Source organism: Heteronotia binoei, chromosome 7, assembly GCF_032191835.1.
Source record: "Heteronotia binoei isolate CCM8104 ecotype False Entrance Well chromosome 7, APGP_CSIRO_Hbin_v1, whole genome shotgun sequence".
In the NCBI taxonomy this organism is placed as follows: Eukaryota; Metazoa; Chordata; class Lepidosauria; order Squamata; family Gekkonidae; genus Heteronotia; species Heteronotia binoei.
This window is the reverse complement of record NC_083229.1, coordinates 37,791,036-37,816,288: the sequence shown is the minus strand read 5'-3', so window position 1 is coordinate 37,816,288 and position 25,253 is coordinate 37,791,036. Positions and strand designations below refer to the sequence as shown.

At 44.3% G+C, this 25,253-nt stretch overlaps 1 protein-coding gene across 1 annotated transcript; it reads right to left on the bottom strand.

Moving 5' to 3' along the window:
- Positions 1-5,130: 5,130 nt before the first annotated feature.
- Positions 5,131-24,017, bottom strand: ANKRD46 (ankyrin repeat domain 46). Its single transcript, XM_060243430.1, has 4 exons — positions 23,876-24,017; positions 15,625-15,966; positions 11,883-12,041; positions 5,131-7,608 (listed from the first exon to the last, which is right to left on the bottom strand). Exons 2-4 carry the CDS (start codon positions 15,933-15,935, stop codon positions 7,392-7,394), a joined length of 687 nt encoding a protein of 228 aa, XP_060099413.1. The 5' UTR covers positions 15,936-15,966; positions 23,876-24,017; the 3' UTR covers positions 5,131-7,391.
- Positions 24,018-25,253: the final 1,236 nt, after the last annotated feature.

Here is a 25,253-nt window from a genome sequence, read left to right as displayed (position 1 = left end):
TGCCTCCCTTATCAGCTCCCGCAACCATCATTTTCATATTTCACAGCTACTTGAAAGTGAGACCATGAATGTGTGTGTGTGTAAAGCATCATCAAGTAGCATCCAACTTGTGGCAACCCTCTCGGGTTTCCATTGCACAAGACATTCAGAGATGTATGCCACTGCCTACTTCTGCACAGTGACCCTGGGTTTCCTCCATGGTCTCTCATCCAAATACTCACCAGGGCCAATCCTTAGCTTCCAAGATCTGATGAGACTGGGCTAGCCTGGGCCATCTACTGGGCTAGCCTGGGCCATCTAGGTCAGGCGGACCATGGGAGGGTAGGCCCCAAAATAAGCCAATGAAGAGCCTGGCTGGAGGGGCAAATAGAGAACAAACTCGTTGGGAAGTGCCTGCACCTGATTTGAAGAGACCTGCACAGTCTTCAATTGTCAGGATCACTTTCTGTCTTCTGTTTCAAGCCGAAATGAAACAAAGGACCAAATTCCCACTCTGAAAATATCCAAGGCACATTTTTTTCCTGTGTGACAAATCTCCTTCCCTAGCCTACATTCATAATTTCTTGCCAAAAAAGTTGCCCAAATTGAAATTTTATAAGAAAAGTCAACAAGGGAACAGATATTACAGAATCTATTGGCAACTTAGGGATTGCTAAACAACTTCAATTGCCACCCACAACTTACTGCCTACCTTTATATGGACGGTTAACATGATGGAGTAGCAGACGAAGTCATTTTGAAGGCTCCCAGGCTCTAGCCTCATAATTCTATGGCAGAAAGTGCTGCTATGTCATTTTAGTGGTTCATGTCCCTTGCACAATTATTTGAGGCAAAAGTCTGAACAGTAAATGGTTATTTACTGCAGGCTGTGTAACAGAAACAATATGGGAACAAGGTTGCAAACAGACAAAATTCAAGAATATAGCCAGGAGTGGTGGTAGTAATGATCTTCATTATCAGTTTGCCGGTATCAGCAACTCATAAAGGACAAACGTTTGAAAAAAACCACCATGTTTTAATTTGAACTATAATTTCTCCTAACTCAAAAACCAAAGCTTCTGTGAAAAAAGCAGAGTTATCCATCTGCTGTTCCAGGGACTCATACTGAGCACCATAAATGGGAAAAGGATTAGGAGTTCTTTGAAGAATGAGATTGGAACAATCGAGTGGTTCATATCATAATAGAAAAAGCATAGCCAACATGTGCTTTTTGCGGGTCTCTCCCCTTCTTGTTGCTTTTTCCCAACAGAGGTGCCCACCTTGTAGCATTTGCCAGGGTTCCTAAAGCAGCAGCCATCTGCATTATTCCTTTTGTGTTCTGAAAACATTTCATGATAATAATCTGTGAGCATGTGAATTGTGAAGAAGTCATGTCAAAGAGAACAATACAGGGACAAAGTGTGCACACATAAACAACCTTCATGCAGCAAAACGGTAAAGGTGGTGCTTAGCACATCGCCCGCAAAACAATACCTCCCAGAGAGATTGGTACTGGCACCTTTTACTCAGAGCAGGAGTTCATTTTTTTTGGCAAGATTTAAAACAAAGGTGCAAATTTCCTGCCTTTCTTCGAAAACAAGGAAAGAGACAAAGTTTAAAGCATTTTTGTTCCAACAGCTAAGCCTGTGGCTCTCCAATAATGTGGTTATTGTAGTAAGAGAACATTTAGCATGCTATGCAGCATAGTGTGGGCATATTTATGTTGAACGGATTTCAATGGGACCATTACGCATGTGCTGAACTCTTTCATTGGAATCTACAGGACTTGAAAGTGCTTAATTTTGACTGCATAGTGTTGCTATTTATTTAAAAAACCAAACCAAACCAGATGCTGCTAAGTGCAACTACTATTGACAACTGGCATTCCATGAACTGGAATCTGCTGCCTTCTTGCAAAGGTTTGAATACATTATGTAAGGGAGCAGTCCCTTTGGATATTGGCTTGGATCCCATTTGGTGCAAGAAGAATGGCACTTGCGGAAGCAAACTTTCCAGCCTCCATCCTTCCACTGAAGGCTGCTGTGCCCTGCTCCCCCCGCCCCGAGGGGGGGGTAAGTAAACCTTCAGGAACAGCCTAGGCTAGAAGGATAAAGTGAAATCAGCAAAATTCACCAGCTACTAAGATTTGTAAAAAGCATGAACAAATACAGATAGGAGAGGCCTGTCAGTGCCTCAACCCAAACAGTGAAGACTGGAACCTCCCTATTTAAAGACAGTATACTTGAATGTTGTGCTTGTGAACTTTCCAGGAGCCTTCTAACTTTGGAACTAGAGGAACTGAACTACATCAGTCTCTGCTTTTTCTCCAGAAAGGTAGCATTATGGACTTGTCTTATGGTGATGTTGCCTGGTCTGATTTTTTAAAAAGCAAAAGCAAGCAGATGAATGGGAGGATGCAGCTCCTCCAATGACTGCCTGTGCTTCCTTGGTATCTGTCCCACTGGAGCCCCAACTCTATACTTAGCACATATGATATAAAGTTTGCTACTGTGGTAAGAAAATAAGAGGCAATAAGTCTTCCTTTCCCCCTGAAAACTGCTGTTGTGACTAATGTGGAAGCCATGTGACTACCCAAGTTCTTTCTCAAGAATCTGATATGCAGCAATGACCTCATAAAATGGCATTAAAAAAATTATAAAACTGCACAAGGTTTTCCAGGGAAACAAAAATAGCCTTAGAACCTCAAGTGCACTTACAAGGGCAGAACCTGAAACCAACAATCTCTTTGTCCTTCCTGTTTCTATGGTAGGCATTAAAGCCCACATCAGCATAATATATGTATTTCAGAGTTGCTTAATTTTTAGTTGCCATAGTAACAAATGCTCTTCTAAAACCTTCATTAGACATATGCAAGAATGTAGGGAAATACTTCACCTTTGCTTTGGTAGAAAGCACAATCGGGGCTCAACAAAATTATTCTCAGCAACTGATTTCCAGCTGTGCCACATTCTCTCAAAAATCGTTGAGAGGCCAGCTAAAAGGCCAAATGTGGCCAGTCAGAGTAGTCACAATTTGCCACTCACCTCATCTCCTTTAACAAATAGTGAACCCTGACCTCTTTCCAAACACTGCGTCCAGCTTGGTGTAGCAGTTAAGTGCACAGACTCTTATCTGAGAGAACCGGGTTTGATTCCCCACTCATCCACATGCAACTGCTGAATGACCTTGGGTCCGTCATAACTCTGTCATAGCTGTTCTGCTCAAGAGCAGTTCTTGGACAGCTCTCTCAGCCCCATCTTGCTCACAGAGTGTCTGTTGTTGGGAGAGGAAGGGAAAGGAGATTGTAAATTGCTCTAAGAATCTTTCAGGTAGTGAAGGGTGGGGTATAAATCCAAACTCTTCTTCTCTTTTCCAGATGTTGGGGGTGGAGATACCACCACGCACCTCTCCTCAGCCCCCCACAGGGTCAAACCCAGCAGCCATCAGACCTCCACCTTAACCTGAGGCCAATGGATGTCCTGCCAGCTAAATTAAGCCCTGCTGCATGACCACTGGGACTAAGAGCAGCCTAGTTCCTTTTATTATCCACCTTCTGCACAGGGCTGATGGAGCCAGGGAACACAATACTTCTTTCCCTTATTTGCTGCCACCATATAGTTAATTAAATTCACTGGCCATGGCCATCATGGTTGGTGAACATATGTGTGCATTATTTTCTCTGAAACACTAGTCATCTCGTCAACAGGGTTTACACAGAGGAAAAAAACGTAAACAGCACTGGATGGCTGGAATGCAGCAATATTCCTAATATTTGAACTTTTGATCCAGGATCACACCAACAGTCACGAATTACAAAGTATCAGCTCCCAGAAGATGGCATCAACACAAGCTGATTCCTTCACAGACACAGGATGCTTTCACCTTTCTTCCCAATTTCCTGTCATCAACCACCAGCATTCCTCAACATTCTGTCAGCCCTCATAGGCTGCCTCAGTCACAGGTGGAAATGGATCTGTCAATGCCAGGTATGCCCTTCCCTATCACTATATCACACACAAAAATATTTGGAAAGGTTAGATGTTATCTGTATTGCCCATGGTAGCTGACTTAAGGCAGTGCAGGCTTCTGTTACACAGAAAGTTAGATGACTGAGTTGAAACAGTTGCACTCATAACTATTCATCCAAATGGCAAACTAGCTAATTCTCAACTATACAGAGCACCAAGCAAGAGGGCATATGTTTTTAAGCATTTCTGAGACATAAAAATCTAATCACAAAATTGGCAGATCTTAACTACCAGGACAGCTCCATAATGTAATCAAACAGATAACTGGAAAATTTGTTGATTTTGCAATCCAGTCAAAGCACTGTATGCATATATTCTATTGTTTTTATTGCATTGTCTTTGAGCTGCTGTAGTGTTCCTTGAGTCTTGGTGAGAAAGGCAGGCTGTAAGGAAACAAATAAGACAAAGGGTGCATTCGCATTACACTAAATAATGTGTTTTGCAACTGGATTTTTACTGTGGAAGAATAGCAAAAATCCAGTGCAAAACACATTATTTAGTGTAAACACACCCAAAGACTGTCTTCCTTAAACTTGTTCAATACATGGAGGAATCAGATTCAACCCAAAGGGCCAAAAGGCTTACAAAAGGATCTTCGCCTGCTGCAAATAGCCAAAGAGACAAATAATCCACTTACTGTTCTGTGGCAAGTAAACCATATTTTAGTTATATCAATCCACAGGGCTATATCTGAGCCAACAGATATTCTTCCCCATTCAAAACTTGGTTGCTTGCAAAACAAGGCTGGACAGACCGGGGCAACCTGTCCAGAAAAGCCTAGTAGTTTCTCAATGGACATCAAATATTTCTTGTCCACAATGCAGGCTAGATAAGACTCATCTGAATGACTTTCAGTATATCCAGCACTCAGGAAGTGTTATAGACTCCTCCAGAATAAAACCTGCTATATTAATTTCTGAGTGCTTTGAAGTAATAAACTCCTAGTAAGAAACCCTCATAAAAGTCCAAAATAAAAATCCGTATAAGAGATACCATATTTCCTTCTGAAATGCATCTTTCAAATTGACTAGGGCAATTAAAGGATTCCAAGGAACTCAAACTACATGGACAGCATAGCTTTCCTGGTCTGAAACTATACCCAAAAATGATGCACATACACAACTAGTTGATACACATTTATTAGAAGTGCCTACGCATGCTTAGAATGCAATTCAAACATATAAACAGCAAATGCAATTCAAAGTTATAAACAACAAAATGAAAGATAACAGAAAATGACTAGCGCAGAATACACATTTGCTTTAAGAAAGCATTCGATGCCTACCAGTGAATACATACCTATATAATTAGCACATTGTTCCCTAATTTTTTTAAAAGTTTTTAAATACATCTTACCTGTTCTGAGAAGCTCATTTCCAACCCATTTTGGGGACATTTTTGATACAGGGTACATTGGCTTAGATTCACCAGAAATTTCCATGGATGGAAGGCATTTCCACCTAGTGGTGTGCAACTGGATAATGCCAACTAGATAAAACCCCTAATTGCAGCCCAAAATATGCCCCCAAATGATACTCTTGATGAAAAGGAGACCCTGACGAAAAGAATGAGGGGGAAGGGAGTCTGCAGATTTCTATCCTACTCATAGAAATCCTTTGTGGGATCCAGTCATTATCTGGAAATGATCTAAAGTTCATGTACTTTTAACTCCCCGGCAAACTGCAATAGAAGAATTAAACACATGCTGGACTTTCACTCAAAACCAGTGAGTACCTGCACATATTTAACTATCATTTTAAGAGTTAACTGTTTCCATAGCAGCTGGGTGAAAAACAAAACCTTTCACATGGAGCCAAAAATGTCCCCACAAAGAGCCAAAAATGTCTCCCCACAAAACCTACCTTTTCCAGACAGTAGTAAGTAAAACAAACTTAAAGAACACATCACTAGACTACGGTATCCTCACCAGTTATTTGATTCAGTTTTCATTGTTTGCAAAAGTCTAGCTGTTTGCAGTTGTAAAAGCCACAATTCTTGCCAGAATATCACAGCTAGGTTGAGGGGTGTTTGCGTGCCCGCATAATGAACAGAATTCTGTGCAGGAGAAAACCTTTGTCTGACTAACCCTCGTGAGCACTGAGCATGCCTGAGGTAAGCTACATAACAGATATATAAGTAATAGTCAAGTGTGGGCCTATTTGCAGACATCTAAATCTGTTAATTGGGCCCACATTGACAGTAAACAGATGTTTCTGCAAAACTCGAATAAAAAATGGGGTTTTTAAATCCCCTCGGAACAATAACATGGCACATTCACAGAAAATGACTTACCTCCTGTCTGGGAGGCACAGTGGACAGCTGCTCCTGGCCCAGCCACAGCAGTGTTCAGGAGCTGGTCTGGACCCGGAGGCAGCAGTGGAGGCCTGGAGATGCACCAAGCTCCACAGTGGGGTGGGGATTCAGGTTTGGAAGGGAGATGAGCTGGCTTTCAGCAGATAAGGGGGAAGGGATTCCCCTTGTGGGCGCTTACCTGTGTGCTCTAAAACAGCTTCACTAAACCATGTAGATGGTTAAAGAAACTTTAACAGCAAGAGCTGTAGGTCAGATTTTTGGTTTTGAGCTCTGCAGTCTCATACATTAAAATGTCAGGATGCTGTGCATGGTCCTGAAGATCTGCTCTGGCAGGGATGGTTCTTTCCTCCTGTCCCAGGAAGAAATTGCCACAGTAGCCCATTTGGGAAAGCCAACCCATTCTGTGAATTCTTATTAATGTCAATTGCGGCTTTTAAGTGCTATACAAAAGAAGTGAATGTTAGAGCCATATAAACCCTTTTCATCATTATGCCTTCTAATAAAGGATAAAGGCTTTCCCCCATATGACTAACAGGTCACACAGATACACTTTGCAGAATATGCCCCCCCAATCAGATTGTTAGATCGCTTTTTATTAATTGGTAAGAAAAGTTTCCCCAATTTAAAAACAAAACACCCTGCCTTTAAAAAACAAACGATAACAGATGTTTCCCTTGACAAACATTAAAGCACAAGATTTGTTAATATTATCAAATCAACTTGGATAAAAATTATGCTGTTTTCTTGAACTGAAAACAAAGACTTGTGACATTTCCAGACACATTTAAGGAAAAGATAAATACTTGCTGAATGAATTCTGAATCCAGATATGGTTATTTACAGCCCTCTATATCATTATATTGGCAGAGACCAGCTTAGGAGGCTTAGGAATGCCTCAGAATTTAGTGCTGTGCAGCCAGAATTAACACTCCCTCATCCAACAGGGCTTCTATACACAGGAATATAAATGTCAACAGTACATAACAGCAGCCACTGCTTGCACTGGAGAAACACACAAACAAATTAGAATCTAAAAATAACAGTGAGGATGCTGTTTGTTGACAAACCTCTCTAATGCACCAGTTCGGGTTGGTTCTCTACAAAAGGAAGCACTCCGCTGACGTAGTATGCAATCCCCAGGGACAGCAAGGCAATCACAACGATGAGGAGCAGCACCCGCCAGAAGCCAAGATCCTCCACAAACTCCTGCCATGTTGTTCGGAAACTGGACAGAACCCCTTCACCTTGCTGCAGGTTGGGGTTGAGAAGCGAGTGGCTTTCCATCGCGCTAGAAAAAGAACACACAGAGATATGATAAATCAAATGTTGTCGTCCCCCCTCCCCAAACCCCCCCCCCATTAGTCTGATGTGCTCTAATAATTCTGCTACAAGCAGGGCCTTTTTCCTGTAGAAAAAGCCCAGCAGTGACTTTTTTGCATATTAAGTCACACCCTCTGACATCACCATTGTTTCACACAGGGCTTTTTTGTAGAAAAAGCCCAGCAGGAACTCATTTGCATATTAGGCCGCACCCCAACACCAAGACAGCTGGTCCTGTGCATTCCTGCTCAAAAAAAGCCCTGGCTGCTAGCAAAGGAGGAGAAAGAACCTAATGACCATGGCTGTCTTGGGATGTGGAAGACCTTGGGTTGAATCCAGCCAGCTTTTCAGCAGGCAAGAAAGCAATGAGGAATCTCCTATGATGGACAAAAGAGCATTACGTTGGAGAATTATCAAACTTCCATGGACAACAGTTACGTATGATGAGTGGGCTATGGCAGGGAGGGGAATTGGGCAAGGACTGAGCAAATAAGCTGCCAGGACCCCTGCTTCACACCACTAAACCAAAGATCTTTGTAGAAATCAGATTGGCTGTACTGCAACAGTATTCCAGTGGTGTTTTCTGATATATCACATCATTTCAGTTTACTGTCATGCCAGAATGTCCTAACCACCAGGAGGCTTTGTTTCAGAGAAGACAAGCCCTGAAGGTACTTAAAGCAACACACTCCAGAGACAGATTGACTCAGATGCCCAGAAAGCTGCAGCTGTACAGCTGAGAACACCCACACGGACCATTTGTCCTTTGCCTCTGGTGGGGAACACCAGCATAGAGATAGTAAACACGTGCTATGTGAAGAGGCTCTCAGCCTTGTGTGAAGCACAGGAGGTGGCCTTGGAGAAATCCCCACCTCTTAGATAATCTACTCTGCAGGTGTCTTTTGAGGGGGGGAGGAAACAAAGCCATGGTGAAAAGTCAAACAGAATATTATTGTTGTTTTAAAGTGTTAGTCAGTCACTGGAGGTGTCTTAGCACCAAGTCTTAAACAAAACAGGAGTGCATGATGTTGCTGAAGAGTTCTAGCCCTTTTGTACCCCACCCCCTAAGGAGAGCCATGCAATCTGCAAACAGGCTTGTCTGAGACATTATGGCCTAGGCTAGGCCATTCTGTACTTTCTGGGGAGTTACAGGCTGCTTCTTGCTTGAGTCCAGCTTGTGCCATGAAATATCTTTTAAAAGGTCGTATGGTGGGAGGGGGGGGGGGAGGGCTCAGTAATAGAGCTTTTCATGCAGAAGACTCTGAGTTCAACTTCCAACAACTTTTGTTAAAGGATTACTGATACCAGCCTCTGGAAATAACTTTTTTCTGTCTCAGACACTGTAAAATTGCTACCCATTGGAACAGATTGCACTGAGCCAGGCAAACAAAGAGGTGTAGTCACTATATAGCAGCCTCATATATTCGGGGGGGGGGGGGGGGAAACAAAACAAAAAGATCCCACACAGTCAAATCTGTGATGCTATCAAGCAGATTGCATGAGCTACAAAGGGAAAAGGACCACTCCAAAAGGGCAGTGAAGGAGAAGCAAGAGAAGGGAAACACACTGGCTTCCAACAGCCAAGAAGATACTTGGGGTGGGGGATAATACTCGCACCAGCTTTATGCCACAGTCATGTCAATTACACTATTTGGCATATGCTGGCCAGAACACTGGGAGGTGGGTGTCTTTCTGAGAAACGAACGAAGGAGGTGTGTTTTTCCTTGTGTCTGTCCATCTCTTTCTCTTTTTAAAGAAAACTCAAGGAAACATCAGCAAGGGCTCTAAGTCTGCATCTCGTGGCTGCTGCTCAGCATGAAGCACAGAACTGAACTGTCAGAACAAGAGAAATAAGAATACTTTTTGTTTTTCAAACTATCTCCTACATGGCAAAGCTTCCTGGCTTGGTATTACTAAGGGATTCATTCATCTCACCCAAAATACAGCTATGGAGCCTTTGAACGGTCTCTGCCAGTGCACATGAGGAATTTCCACCAATTAAGAATTGACTGGTTAATCTATAACTCTCACAGAGGTTAAAGAAAGGTATAGTGTACTCTAAATGGAAAAGGTCATCTGATGACTGTAAACAAACTAGGACCATTTTGATGAAACCAGAAAAAGGCCTTCCAGAGAAACCACCTGTGACATTTTCCATTACAGCCAAATTAAGCTCTCTGTACTGAAATGGCAGCAACTGCCTGAATGAAAGAACTTGGAAGGGATACAAATTCCAGATGTTATTTTTTTCCTGCTGCTAAGAAAAACAGGCTGCATTTTTGGGAAATGTTGCTACCAACACAGTGGTTGGCTGCTAGCGATGGGTCTCTTTAAGGCTATGTATGCAAGCAGAAAACACTTGGAGAATTAACATGTCTACAAGAAATACACTGTAACCGAGTCAGGGATAAAAGGCGCTGGAAAATCCAAATCAGTAGCAGCTCTGCATCCCAGCTGCTGACTTGAGAAAGGAGGCGGGTTGGACTGTTTCTTCAGAAACTCTGTTTGGCAGAAGCAGCGGCAATTAATTTGATGGGAGAAACAGATGCAAATTTTGCAGGGTACAAAAATGTTACAGAAGAAACTAAGCCCCTAATGGCAATCTTCTCTATCAACAACCTCCCCCACTCAGCCACAAAGCAAACAAAAAGTAAATGCATGCTAAACACGTAGACTGTTGTCATATGAAGTTCTGCAAAGAAAGACAACGTATGTTAAGCCAGTTTACAAGGGGTGGTGCTGTTTATGTAGCTGCTGCAAGGCAATTTTCATTGCCAAGTCACAAAGTGAATTAGGAAAAGGGTTGCCACAGGTTAAGCCTAAAAACAATACTGAAAAGAAAATCCTCTGAAAAACTCTACATGTTGAATTAGTCAAATGACGAACTACAAACAAAGCCATCAGGACCAATCATACTAACAAACAGAAAGCAGCAGCTTGTATTTCTCCAAGTGCAGGTAAAGAAAGCCATAATTTTAAATTTGCTCAACTTCACTTGTTATTGGAGTGTCACAAAAACAGATCAAGGAAAACCTAAACAACTATATTTTTGTTCCATTTTTAGAGCTGGTGTGTAGGGAAGAACATGCTGAAGAGAGTCTGCTTTGCCTCCCATCCAAAATAAGATTTCAAATAATGACCGGTTATTTATTTCCCATCTGCTGCTCTGCAGTAACACACGCTTGCTTTGCACATGCATGGAATTGGTCAAGGCAGGTGTCTTTTGAACATTTGCTGCAGCAATTAGGGAGGAGTTACCCATGCCTACTTCTCTGCCACAAGGGACGCTTTGTGCTTTACTAAGATGACACAAAAGACTGAAAATACCTTCTGCACAGCTGGACAACTGGGTCAACTAGTCCAGTATTGTCTGCCCCAACTGGCAGCAGGGCTCAAAGTCGACTTAACATGTTACTGTTTACACAAGCATGCCTCTTTCCCAAACCTTCCCACGTTCACTGTGACACCTCTGAGGGACAGACAGAAAACTGCACCTGCTCCCAGAAAGATGACATTCTGGAGCTGTCCATGATGGTCTTGTGTTCATGGAGACAATAAACCTGCAATTGGACTGTTTGGTTAGACTGTAAGTGAAGGCTTAGTGAGACTTAACGCTGCTCTGCAGAAAAAGAGGTTCTTGCCAGTGTTCTCTGTAAGCTGAGTTAAGTGTGAGCTAGCTCACAGTTTTTAAACCTCTGGCTCACACATTTTGTTCTTAGCTCAGGAAAAATGGCCCCAGAGCAAAATAATTTACACAGTAGCTCACAACTTTATTGCCAGTAGCTCGCAAAGTAGAATTTTTGCTCAGAAGACTCCACAGCTTAGAGGGAGTATTGGTCCCCGCATATAGAAAGCTAGCAAGGGAAATGCTGGGCTATAACCCTTCTCCCCGGGGCCTTGTTTTCTATGTGTGGAGAATTGTTTCTTTGCAGGGGAGCTGCATTCAACCATGTGGACCTCCACCTGCAGCCTGGAGACCAATCCACTGCCTCTGCAGATGGCTAGGTCCATGCAAATGTGGCTAACTACCCAAATCCATGTGCCACAGATGGTCCAGTTTCCCTTCTAAAAGTCGTCAAGGCTGAAAGCCGAGACACACCAACCAAGTACAGAAACTTCCTGTTTTGTGTGAAGCCCTGCCCTTTCTCCAATATGCAGGACAACCTCCAGACATGACAATTCACTCAGGTATGTTAAACCAGTTGATGGTATCAACAGATAAACACGCTTTTTTGGCAGTACCTCTCACTTTCTGCTGTCTGCATGGTTTCCAGCTTTGAGTGTGTTCCTCGGTTGAATCCTTTCACCTCCTGCTCCTCCAAGGACTCCAGCAATCGGATCACCTCTTTATTCACGCCTCTTCGCTTTGCCAGGACCAGCGGAGTTGCACCTTGATGATTGCTACGTTAGGACCCAAAGAGAGTTAAACTAAGCTCCCACAATTTTGGACTTGAATCAAGGACAGATGTCCAAAAAATTCAGTACACAGGCTAGTTTTCTCAATGAGTGGAGGGGAGAACTGAGCTCTGCTTACAGAACAGATATCACTTATCTCCTCCTTCCTGTTGTAACCTCTAGGAACAAGGGAGGAGGCACAAAAAGTTGGGCTGGAAGACCTCCAAAAGACACAGATTACGGGGTTTTTTGAGGGTTCCTCTGAACCCAAACTTATGGATTTTATTCAGCATTTCCTGGTTAGCAGGATTTTCAATCAGTGCCTATTCAATTTATGCACATGGCAGAGAGAGAGACCAATTTCTCTGCCTCTTCTAAAATGCTAGAACTTGGGGGCAACCAATGAACTAATTCAGGACAGACAAAAACAAACATTTCTTTACTCAACGAGCAATTAGATCATGGAATCTGTTGCCCAGATTTCTAGTGACAGCAATGAGCCAAGATTCCTTTAAAAAGGGATTAGACAGATGGCTACTATTCATGGTGGTCAGAGGACTTCCATATTTAGAGGAAGTAATCCTCTGAATACCAGTGCCTAGAAGGCAACACTGGGAGGAGGCCTAGGACTCTATGCTCTGTTGTTGGTTCTCTGAGGCAGCTGGTTGGTTAACGTATGAACCAGAATGCTGGACTAGATGGACTGTTGCAGTCTGATCCAGCAGAATGTTTTTATGATTACTTTATCAGCACGTTGCTGAAACAGCTGAGGCTGCAGGATAGTCTCTTGAAGTGAGGCCCTTTGGGTCAATGATTGCTAGGGTCATTTCCTGTCAGGAGAGGGTTGTGGTTCAATCTAATTGTGCAGAGACCCTCAGCACTAGTGAGACCCAGCAGCCACTGGTACTGTGCAGCACCAGCAAAGAGAGTTCCCAAATTATTTAGCTGAGCCATATGGAAAGCAACTTGCAAGTGTTCCAACCATCACAGAAAAGCAATTTTGGGAAGTCTCTAAATGGACAATGTGGGATTTAAGACAGTCCTCAAGTATTGTAGATTTACCACACAACAGGCATTCATGAAAATATATAGGGGATCGCTTCTATTTCATTTTCCCTTTCATTGAAATAAATTCTGCTATTTGACACTGGCAACAGACTCTGAAAACAGGGCTAGGCAATAACAGTAACAAACAGTGTTAAGAAAGATAGTCTGTCATGTTTGTAAGCTGCACGTATATTCATTTATTTTGTGTATCTAATCACATTAATGCTTTTACTCATGAACCACAGGCCAACTTCTTTTTTATAAAAGAAAAAGGGGGGGGATACAGTGAAAAGCATCAATAATTTTAAGGCTGATTGCAAGCTTTAAAAGGTCAGGTTATTTGAGCAGATAGTTCAAACAAGAAACTATTCCCGGACAATTGTTAATTGTGTTTGTCAAACAGTATTTATTCAGCACACTAAGTGCTTTTGTCTGGGCACTGGCAGATGACAGATGCTACCAGCCTGGAAGAATGAATATACAAGATTTTAGAGAAAGGTTGAGTCATGAGGTTCGGCAGCAGGTAGGGCAATCACTGGAAAAGAGCATTTTTATCCACAGAAATGGAAAAAGAACTGTTGTGTGTGTGTGTGGGAGGGGACAGGGTTGTTTTCTTTATACGGGAAATAAGCTGCAGCCACATCATGCAACGCTTGTTAAGAGAGGTCACTCATCCCAAGACATTTTCTTCCTTCACACTCCAAATCAGGGGCTGGAGCAGCAGTACCATTCATAAATCCAGAGGTTTCCCTTCTGCAAAACCTATGACCAATCATGATTTAGCCTTTTCGTTATCTGACAAGTCCCCTGGAATCGTTGCATCTGTGGCTGAGTTTCTGTCATGTGTATGGAAATAAAGGACTAGAGCAAGGGTGTCAAACTCATTTGTTATGAGGGCTGGATCTGACATAAATGAGACCTGGTTGGGCCAAACCATGCCGAGTTGGGCCGGGCCATGTATGTACCTATTTTAAGATTAGATAGCAGAGATATAAATTTTATAAAGAACACAGAAAAGCACACAATGTAAAAAAAAAAACTTAAAACATGTTTAAAACTTTAGCATTCATTGGTCTTTCTTTGTATTTCTCCCATGGGATCCAGGAAACTGGGCAAAGGAAGCTCTGGCTCTCTCCTTCCTTCCCCAGGGGACAGGAGGGGGGAGAAGCCTCAGCCAATAAAAGGAAGAGAGGCTTGGCTCAGTAGCTCTGCTGTGCAATTGAGCCTGGCAAAGAAAGCTATTCCTCCCCCCATCCTCCCCAAGGGAGGAGCCTCAGCCAATGGAGAAAATAGAGGTTCTGCTCTGTAGCTCCTGTGCAATTAAGCAAGCCTGGCAAAGCAAGCTGTTATGCAGAAGGAAGCAAGATATAGGGTGAAGGAAGCCAGTTGCTCAGGGGCCTGATAGGAGCCCTCTGGGGGCCTGATTCGGCCCCCAAACTGCATGTTTGACCCCCCCCCCGGACTAGAGAATATAATATACTGATCTATTCTGCTGGCCTGCTCTGCTTTGTTAATTTCAGTGGGTCCTGGTTGGTGACTTTTTTATTTTAGGTGTCTAGTTTTTGGACTGTTTATTTCTGTTTTATTTTATTACTACACCATTAAAGGTTTGTTTGATTGACTGAAGTCCAGAGGTTGTGCATACCATGATGGGTCTCTGTCCCATTAATGGCTTTTTGTACTCCAGGAAAGTACTGCCATTAGCGGAACAGGTCTTCAGGATCCAACCAATATCATGCAAAAGAGACTAGAACCTGTCGCCATTTGATGGTTTTTCTATTGGGCCATCACAATTTGGAGTGTGGACAGTTAACTCGGTGCTTTTGTCTTGCGTGGAGAATGTTAACACCTATAGCGATGATCACGAGGAACAGGGATTGGCTAGGGTAGAAACTGACCACAGGACTTACAAGTATGCAATTATTTGATGAGTACTTAAATTGTGAATTGACTGCCAGTGAAGGTAGCCATGGTGACAAGCCCAGAGAATTTCAAAAGGGAGTTAGAGTCATGCTGACTCAAGGGGATGACTCTCATTGAGGGAGCAAACCTCCGAGCAAACCTGCCAGGGAGCAACATCAGGGAAAGTCTTTGGCCTCTGTACCTTGTTAGTTAAGCCCTCTAAGGCAACTGCCTGGTCACTGTGTGGGACAGGATGCTGGCTCAACAGACCACTGGCCTGACTCAGCAGGCTCTTCTTATGCCCTTATGGTGATGTATGTTACAGTGATGGTGTAGAACAGCCACCAGGCTATTTGAAGCTTCATTCTGGTAAAGATGATATAAAGATAAAGCTCCCAAAGACAGTAGCACTACAAGACCTGTGCTGCTCACCAGCTAGTGAGGCAGGAGGCCAGAATTTCACTGCTTTTCTACTGTTGCCTGATTTTTACATGCTACTGCAGACTAGACGGCATGTCTCAAAGAACAGACAAGCAAGCTTCTGCAGCCGCTCTCATTTTCCCTACTGCAGTCATGCCTTCAGGCAACAGGTTACCATTCAAAATTAAAGAGCAATAAACTGTGACAGCAGCAGACTTACCAAATATCTATTTTGAGTCCATTGGAGACGAGGAACTGAATGGTATCCACATGCCCACAGAGGTGAAGGGCCGTGTTACCCTGGTAATCAGTAGCCAGAAGGTCAGCACCAAACTTGTGCAGCAGCTGACAGATGTCAACGTTGCCTCTGGCTGCGGCCAGGTGGAGACCTGTTCGGCCCCGACTGTCTCGAATATTTGGGTCAAAGCCGCTTTCTAAAAGCCTCTTCGAATAGTTGAAATCTCCATTGATGCAAGCCTGTAGCAGAGGCACATTCGTCTGCGAGGAATCGTTGACAAAAATGTAGGACATGGCTGTTCTTTAGCTGGAAGACATACCAAGCCTATGGTTGACAATGAAAGGAAAACAAATGGTGAACCTAAGTTGGTTCAGGCAACATCGACGCTTGGAGCCATCACCTTTCTGAATAAGAAGCAACAAATTATCACAGGAAACAAGGATCCACATTGTATGGTGCCATATGTAATGCTCCATGTTGTTTTCTTAGGCAGCCCTGCTGTGATAGCAGGAAGTCACATGGAAGTGGTCAGGAATGGTGGACACATACCTTGCCCCCATGCTAAAGCACTGATGTAATGAGAATTGTGCACTGCAAACCCGCACAACTGAGCCATGCTGTATAGATCTACCGGGGTTCAGCTGGGAAAAGAAAAGAAGCCCATTAAAGGGCTAAAATGGGGATAACACAGAGCTGCGCTTCACTGATGCTCCCATACTGGTTGTGGAACATGGGCATTGTGCCCACACAAACATTCCACCCACATTTCTGCCTTTAGGCAAGATCAAAGAAAGAAGTCTCAGGAGGTCCCAGATTCAGAGGAGGAAGCCCCAGGAGGTTCACAAGTCATGTGTACAAGGAGTACCATGTTTGTGTAGAAGTGCCCATTAAATTCAAGGGCCTGCTACTCTCTGTACAAGAAAATGCCCTGCAGGGAAGCACCTTACTTCTTTTTTGAACAGGGGGCACTTATTCTGTCCCCATTCTTGTTAGTGTGAAGATCTGTAGAGCTCCTCATTTTGAGTGCTGATTCAGGCATTGCTACATATGTCTGACTGCTGATAAATGCTTCCTAAGAACAGATCACTCTCCCTCTTGGGGCTTCATTTCAGCCCATGATGCATGGATTGCAGATAAACCAGGAAGAGAGAAAAGATATTTTCCCTCAGCTACCAAGGAAGGAAGCAGATGCCCTAGGCTGCCTCAAGGTGACAGATACAGGTATGCAAATCAGACGTTCTTATATGCGCTATAAATAAAGCCACCCTTAATGGGATTTCCTTTCTCATTTGTTTGCTCCTTATTTACATTTGAACTTCTGTAAGCAAGTAGAGGCAACTTATCACCGCTGAAAAGATCATCCTTCTTGCATACACCAGCCCACACAGGCTTGCTATAAATTTTTGGCATCCACTATTCTGCTGAACATTTTTTTCATTTGCACAAAGCAAACATCAGCTTCCCTATTAATTTTGCTTTGATGAAACAGGAAGAGAACCTGCAAATAAGGACCGACTGGCATGCACATCACTTGCTTGCAGTGCCAAGCCACTGATGCGTGTAGGCATATACGAACATATGCACACACACAATGGGAGAGAAGAGCTTGCTTGTAAGCAGCACAAATTCAGCCATGCTTGCTCACCTGGAGACATTTGTTATTCACCACAGGTAACCAGGCAAATGGCTAATGACATAGGTGATCACACTGTGCCGCCCATCCAATCACCCTCACATGCTGGTAGCCATTTCCGTATAGTTCCCTGTTGCTCCTTCTTATGAACTATGGAGGCATAACTGCTGATCAGTGCCTTTTCACAAAGGCTGCTATCAATGAATGTCACCAAAATCTTCTCCCCTCCTTCTTCATTGATACTGGGAAATCAGTGTTCTCGTTGCCTCAAGGCTAACTGCTTGCCTTCCTGACAAGAAGCTTTTTTGGTAGACACAAACATGAAAGAAGATACATTAACGGAAAAGGAGTTACGGAAATGATGAGATAAGGCTACAGATTGCAGGCACAGTATTACTGCACAAGGAGCACTCTGGAAATGTCACAAAATCAAATTCAGGTCTGACCTGCTCTTCATGTTTTGCGTTACAATGATGTCCTAAGGTTTTTTAAAATGGATTTAACTGTATTTTAATTGAGGATTTATATGTCAATGGGAACTTTGATAATGTGTTGAGAGACACTTTGCATGGAGGTTTTTTTTAAAGTCACAGATATGTCAGGCTTCCTCCTAGTAAAGCAGACCATTGGTCCATCAAGGTCAGTATTGTCTATTCAGACTGGCATTTGCTCTCCAGGGTCTCAGGTGGAGATCTTTCACATCACCTATTCCCTGATCTTTCTAAGCATGCAGGGGCCTTCTGCATGCTAAGCAGGGGCTCTACTGCTGAGCCACAGCCCCTTCCCATAACATTCTGCAGAAATCAATGGTGGTTGTGAATGGATACATACTCGCATCAGCCATGACTGAATGCATGAAGCTGCCTTATAGTGAGTTACATCATCAGTCTGCCAAGGTCAGTATCACCTACTCAGAGGGGCCGTGGCTATGCTGGGTCTCAGGTGGAGGTCTTTCACATCATCCACAACCTCATCCTTGAAACTGGAGATGCCAGGGGCTGAACCTGGGCCCTTCTGTGTATAAAACAGAGATGTTGCCCTAAGTTGGTAATGATTTGATGGCTCTTTGCACACACAGCTCTTGGTAATGCAAAAGATCCATTGCATGAACTCTGCTTCATTCACGGTGCTAGGAATCTAAACCTTAAATGTCATCCTCATTTATAGTACCCCCTCCGCCCCAACTGCAAATATAACCAGGGACAAGCTAAATTTAAGACCTCACCTGTGAGTTTATGATTTCTTTTAAAGATTAAGATGGCTGAAATCTTGCATCCTACCCTGTTCTTCTGCTTCACAGACCCACTTAATCAGTGACATTTAAACAGCCTGGTATATATGCCTGTTGTTTGCCTGCTCTTGATACAGAGCTATGAGATTTGAGGACATTCTGTGAATGCTATTTAAAACCACAAGTTATTTACTGATTGAAGCAGCTCAACGCAAAAGGCAGTGTGGGGACTTTTCCTAGATCACTAGCGCCCTCTAGAGTACTAGCAGCTTCCAGGCTGTTTTAATATAGAAGAGCCGTACTGAAAACCCCGGACCAAAATACTTACTTTTCCAGTCTTGTGAGCTGCAAGACTGGAGATTTCAAAACAAACCAGGCTTCTTGGTCTATCTGTTATGTAGGAATGCCAGCCTCCAGATGGGACCTGGGGATCCCATGGAATTACAGCTCATCTCCAGACTACAGAGATCAGTTTCCCTGACAAAAATGGATGATTTGGAGGATGAACTCTTTCGCTTTGTACCCCACTAAGGTCCCCATCCTCCCCAAGCTCCATCCCCAAATCTCCTGGAGTTTTCCAACCTGGACCTGGCAACCCTACCCCCCCCCACCTTCCCCCACTGGTGGCAACTCTACCTGCCAGCCAGAACTGTAAGCAGCAGAAGAGAGAATGCATCAGTCCTTTGCAAACCAATTGCCCCCAATTCTTTCTTTATGCAATTCATCTGTACCCCATTTGTCTTCCCAATGGAGATCCAAAGTGGCTCTCATCATTCTCCTCTCTTCTGTATCCTTACAACAACTCTGTATGGTAGGTTACCCTTGACCGAAGAACGGTACACTCCTATCTGGGATGGTCCTCCTCTTCCACCGAGTGCACAGCTTCAGGAGGGACGCACATGGAGCGGTGAGGGAGGGAGGGGATACCCGCCTAGCCACCCAGATCAGCCGAATCAACCCTGGAGATCAATGGGGTGACAGATGTCGCAGCCAGATCGCCCTCACATCCATAAGGTAGGTTAGGTTGAGAGTGCATAACAGGCTCAACGAGCTTCTGAAGCATTTGAACCCAGGTCTTCCAGATTCTAATCCAACACACTTTTTTTTTTGCCATCAAGTCAGGTTGACTTCTGGTGACCCCTAGTGGGGCGTGACAGTAAGGGACATTCAGAGGTGGCTTGCCATCACCCATCTCTGTACCATGTCCATGGTGTTCCTTGGAAATCGAGCTTACCTGGACTATCCAGTTCAGGGCACTAGTCCAACACTCTTACTAACTACTACACCACACAGGTCACAGGACTCCAACCTAAAAAGATATACATTTCCCCCTATAGAGTTCAAAACTCACATGGTGGCAAACTAGAATTTAGTGATCATTTTAAAACATGCATTTAAATAAATGCATTTATTTAGATATTTATACCCTGCTCCCCACCATTGGGATCCAAGGCAAATTCCAACATCATCCCCCTTCCCCATTTCTATCCTGGGAGAAAAAGAAGGCTGAGAAACAGCCACTTGCCCAAGGTCACCCAGCAGAAGATATTTTTGAAATTGTCCTTGTCCAACACTCTAATCACTGCATCACATATACTCACATTAAGAAAAGGTCCAGTCTTGCTGCCAGTAGGGAAACAGTTCTGCACACGAGATTGTTCAATTTGTTCCAACAGCACACTCTTTCTCCTCTAGAACTAACCTACAACAGAAGAAACGCCTTCTCAAAATAATTGTTCAGTATTCTCTGATTAAGTTGTCCTAACTTTTAATACATCCTCTTACATTTCTCCAGTTCCAAACTGGAACTGTGACCTTAAAACCAGAGGTTCCACCTTCATGTAATACAAGCCATATCAGAAATCAGCCTACAGACATCAGAGGGTGCGGCCACACCTCACATTAAAAGCGGGTGTGTAGCGCTCAAATCTGAACCGCTGAATATTGATTCGATGCAGGGCTGTTCAGACGAGCATCCAAGAATGCGACTCATTCTGTTGTTGAGCGATCACACATCCAAAACTATCACGCTCTTTTCTTGGAGCATGCGTGATCAGATGGTGATTTCTGGGAGGGGGGGGGTCCATTGAACATGCACCCAACTGTTTGGAGGTGGGAAATCAAACAATGCTTCAGAGGCAGGGGGGAAGGGGGAAAATTTCCGGAATTAACATTGTGGATTCAAACCAGGGAACTGCCAGGAAACTGCCAATTTCCTAGAAATTGGAAGTGACAAGGATATCTGGAAATCCTCCACATTGGAAAAAAAAGATTTTTTTCCTGTTCTGAAGAGTGGGATAACGTTCCCCCCCCCCACCCCGTTCCTGTATTGATTGGAGAAGCAGAAGCGTCACCTCAGATTCCCGGATGATCTGGCAATGCGCATGTCTGCTGGTGCTTTTTTTTTTTTAAAAAAAAAAAAGGTGGGAGGGGTGGTAAGCATTCCAAGGGGCAGTATCGCGCATGAGCTGTCCAAACAGGAAAAGGCCGATTTTGTGCCACTGTTTTGAAAAAGGGCCGGACTTTCTGCGCTGTCAAATTAATGTGGCACTGATCTGCAGCAAGTCGGAATGACCCTGGATGATACTCGATTGCCAGATGTGGATGTCTGAACGAACACATTTAATCCATCAGCGAGACAGAGCTGTGTCGCGACTAATGGTACGTCTGGCTGCACCCAGAAGCTGTCTTTTGGACCAACCTCAAACATTCATCCACTGAGCTCAGTGTTGTCTCCTCTGGCCAGCAGCAGCTCCTCAGGGGGCAAAGTCTCTCTCCACAGCTGTTTACCTGAGATGCCAGGGGTTGGCTCTTCTACCACTGAGCCACAGCCTCTCCCAATACATCATGGAGTTGAAATATTTTTACTAATTATCCCAGATAACTTGACCAGTTATGCAAATCATAGTGAAATTAAATGTCATCTTTATTACTTTCCCACAAATACTGACACAGAAGACTACTGATATAAAAGATTTTAAGAGATCTTGTTGGCCCAGTCAGAGTAGTTGGGAGGGGGACCCATGGCCCACCCAGGGTCAACAAACTTTTTAGCAGCTTCCACAGTCATCAAAATGTGATTCTAAAATCAGTGAGATTCCTCAAAAGCTTATCAGGGCCTCCTCAGAAAGGCAACTGGTTGCAGCAGACAAGATGCCTAAAGCACTTCTTGCTGTCATTGCTAAGTTTCCTCTTCAAATGCAAAGCTGCAGGAAAGGGCTGGGAACATTCAATGGGGTGCTTTCGGTTGACATGTGCAACATGTCCAGACAGAGCCCTGAACAAATTAAAAACACATACAAGAATCCTCTGCAAAGTGCCCACCAGCAGACAGACTGATAAGGAAATAGTTCCCTGACAGTAGGAGAGTTTGAAACGCACTACTTTAGGCTCCTTCTTTAAAATCAATCAGTCCGGGTAGAATGACAGCCCAGAAGAGAACTCCAAGTTGCCTTGAATCTAATGCGTATATATACCCTCAGGGAACGCACACCATGTTTCTAGTTATTATCACTTTCAGTTTCAAGATAGATCAAGACTCCTGCTCTTTTCAACTTTACATTTGGTTAATGCCCTGGCAAATGGAAGAGAGAACTCAGAGCAGTGAAACACATCAGTGGGAGGAGGAGTCTACTGTGATAGCTTCTTCAGGGAAAAAGCATTATATAAGCTACTGATAGAAATGGCCGTGACACTTGGGCCAGTTTCTCTCTTTCGGCCTACCCTCCTTCAAAGGCTTGTTGTGAAAATGAAATATACAAAGAGAGAACCACATATGCTGCTCTAAGCTTCCTAGAGCAGGGGTGTAGAACTCACTTGTTATGAGGGCCGGATGTGACATAAATGAGACCTTATTGGGCTGGGCCATGTTGGGTTGGGCCAAGCCAAGTCGGGCTGGGCCATGTGTGTACCTTTATAAGATTAGATAGCAGAGATATAAATTTTATAAAGAACACAGACAAACAAATATATATATATTTAAAAAAATTAAAACATGCTTAAAATGTTAGTGCTCATTGGTCTTAAAGATGAGATCCAGGGAACTTGGCAAAGGAAGCTTTCCTTCCTTCCCCAGGGGACTGGAGGGGTTTGGGAAGAGTCTCAGCGAAGAGAGGCTTGGTTCAGTAGCTCTGCTGTGCAAATGAGAGAGTCTGGCAAAGCAAGCTATTCCTTCCCCCTTCCTCACCAAGGGAAGAACCTCAGCCAATGGCAAAAATAGAGGTTTTGCTCTGTAGCTCCTGTGCAATTGAGCAAGCCTTGCAAAGCAAGCTGTGATGCAGAAGGAAGCAAGAGAGAGGGAGAAGGAAGCAGATGACAGCCAGTTGCTCGGGGGCCTGATAGGAGCCCTGCAGGGGCCTGATTCAGCCCCCAAACTGCTTGTTATTATTCCTGCCTTAGAGGAAAGGGAATGATAAAAAGATGCACTTGGTGCGGTTTAGCTGACTTTAATTTATAGACCACAAGATAAAAGCAGTGTCAAATTTTACTCAGGATTGCTACTTCTGATTGTTTAGTTCTGATTAACAGTTATATCCTTTGAGTCAAGTAAGAGACATAAAAAGGTTTAAACTGGAGTCTGAATTGTTGCTCACAAAGACAGAGGTGTTCAACTCCATCCTTACTACAGTTTATATTTTAGGAGACAGCTCCACTAACTGGACAGTAAGGTTCTGCAGAGAAGAAATTACTCCCGTGCAAATGCTACGCATGGTGCAATCTCCAGGGTAGCTAGTCCTCTTAGAACAGCTTGCTTTACCTTCGATCTCGTAATGAACCCCAGACATCTGATGGGTTTCCTCTGGTCAGTTTAAAATAGCCACCATCTTATCTCATTCAGTAGTGGTTATGAAGCAAGGGAAGGCGGTGGAGAGCCTGCCTGCCCTCTCCCTTTGCAATGCAATTTCTGATATAAAATCGAGATTCTACAAAACACAAGAACAGAGACCTGTCAAGCCATCCTGGCCTCGCCCCTCGCAGGGAGGACTAGAGGATCTTGGTTGCAGTCTCTGGACATTTTATTATCACCGAAGAGGCCACAGAAAGACAGGCAGGCGGGGGATGGGGTGGAGGACCAGTTCTGGGTTGCCATTGGGTGGCAGGAAGGATTTCAACAAGTTTGTTCAGATCCTTTGTGTTAGGAAAAGCGGCGATAGCAGAAGGGAGAGGAGGCTTCACCTGATGCATTTCTGCCTGTCACACATAAGTCCTGCGGGTAAGAGGAGCAGGCACCATTTTCTAAATAGGGAACGCCTTCTGATGTCCTCTTGCACTCCTCACACGCCTTCTCCCTCCCTCCCAAGACAGCAAACACGGACCCCTGATTCTTGCAAACGACACCCACAGAACCCAGCCCAGCTCCGAAACCCGACCTTGGCCCCGAAGAGGCCGCAGCAGCCCTGCTTCCCTCGCTACCTCCCGGGTCGGTGGCCGCTCCAGGCTCCGCTTTCTCCGAGCAGGCCCCGCTCGGCCCAAAGAGACTCACAGAAGGCGAATGCTCTCAGCACCTCTCACTTCCGGCTCTCAGTTGCAGCGCGCAGACTCTTCCACGCGAGTGGCGGCAGAGCCTCGGGATCCAATGGCCGGATCCTTTTTCTTTCGTCGCCCTGCTCTGAGCGCATCGCGTCGCTCCGGATCTGCAGCCCGCGAGAACTCGTGTGAGGCGGCTGGTTGATATTTCGTTCGCGTTTGCGGCACGGAGAGAAACGCTGGTTTATTGAACTATAGAGATTGTACTCTGACGGTTGTTCCTTGTCTGCCTGGAGAAGAAAATGCCTTGTCCCATTAATAAAGCCGTAATGGTTATGGGATGTTTATATGATCTCCAGCTTCGCACCCACTAGCCTCTATTAAAACGGCACAACATTTTCCTCCAGGCGGGTTGGCAATTCCTTGTTTCTCTGGGGACCAGCAAGTCCCAGAAGAGAGACCACCATGAGCTCTTGTCCCGGGAAGCTGCTCTTCTGAGCACATAAAGTTGCCTCCTTGTACTGTATCCGACCCTTGGCCCATCAGACTTGGTATGTCAACTCGGACTGGCAGCGGCTCTCTAGGGTCTCAGGCGGAGAGGTCTTTCACATCATCTCCTACCTGGTCCTTTAGCTGGATATACCAGGGATTGAACATGGGATCTTTCGCATGCCAAGTAGATGCTCTGCCACAGAGTCAGCTTCCTGAAGTACAAACGATACTCCTATTCAGGGCTTTTTTTTTAAAAAAGAAAAAGCCCAGCAGGAATTCATTTGCATGTTGGACCACACACCCCCAGCACCAAGCCAGCAGGAACTGCGTGCCTGTGCATTCCTGCTAAAAAAAAAGCCTTGCTCCTATTCATAGGAGGAGGAGATAGGCAAAGGACAAGGGAGGAGAGATAGGGAAGCGGCTCTTTTCAATTTAAACCCAAGCCCGAAAGGTATGAGGCATTCTCACCTGTGCATGGACTGTGCAATTCAGTTTATCAAGACAGATCATTCTTCAGGGCGTGTGGTCCAAAGCCGAACTTTGATTTTAAATAACAAAACTACCCCTTCTGTGTTGTTATTACGGGCAGAAAATGAAACGTTTCTCAAATCATCCCAAGAGAAGACGACCAACTGAAAGTTATTCCCAGCCAAATTTAACAACGCCTTTCTGTTGGTAGCAAGAACCCGCCCTAGATGGAAGGAGCGCTCTGCCTGGAAGTGTAAAGCAAGCGGGACCCGTGAGCTGCAGTTTGTCCGGAAGCCCAGTGACCAGATTATTATTGTTGCC

Bases quoted from the DNA above. Each gene is read 5' to 3' on its own strand.
- ANKRD46 (XM_060243430.1), bottom strand. From the start codon at position 15,935: ATGTCCTACATTTTTGTCAACGATTCCTCGCAGACGAATGTGCCTCTG. The intron at 12,042-15,624 runs GTAAGTCTGCTG...GTCCTAACGTAG, and splicing joins GGACTCAAAATAGATATTTG to CAATCATCAAGGTGCAACTC. The intron at 7,609-11,882 runs GTACTGCCAAAA...TTCTTTTTCTAG, and splicing joins CAGACAGCAGAAAGTGAGAG to CGCGATGGAAAGCCACTCGC.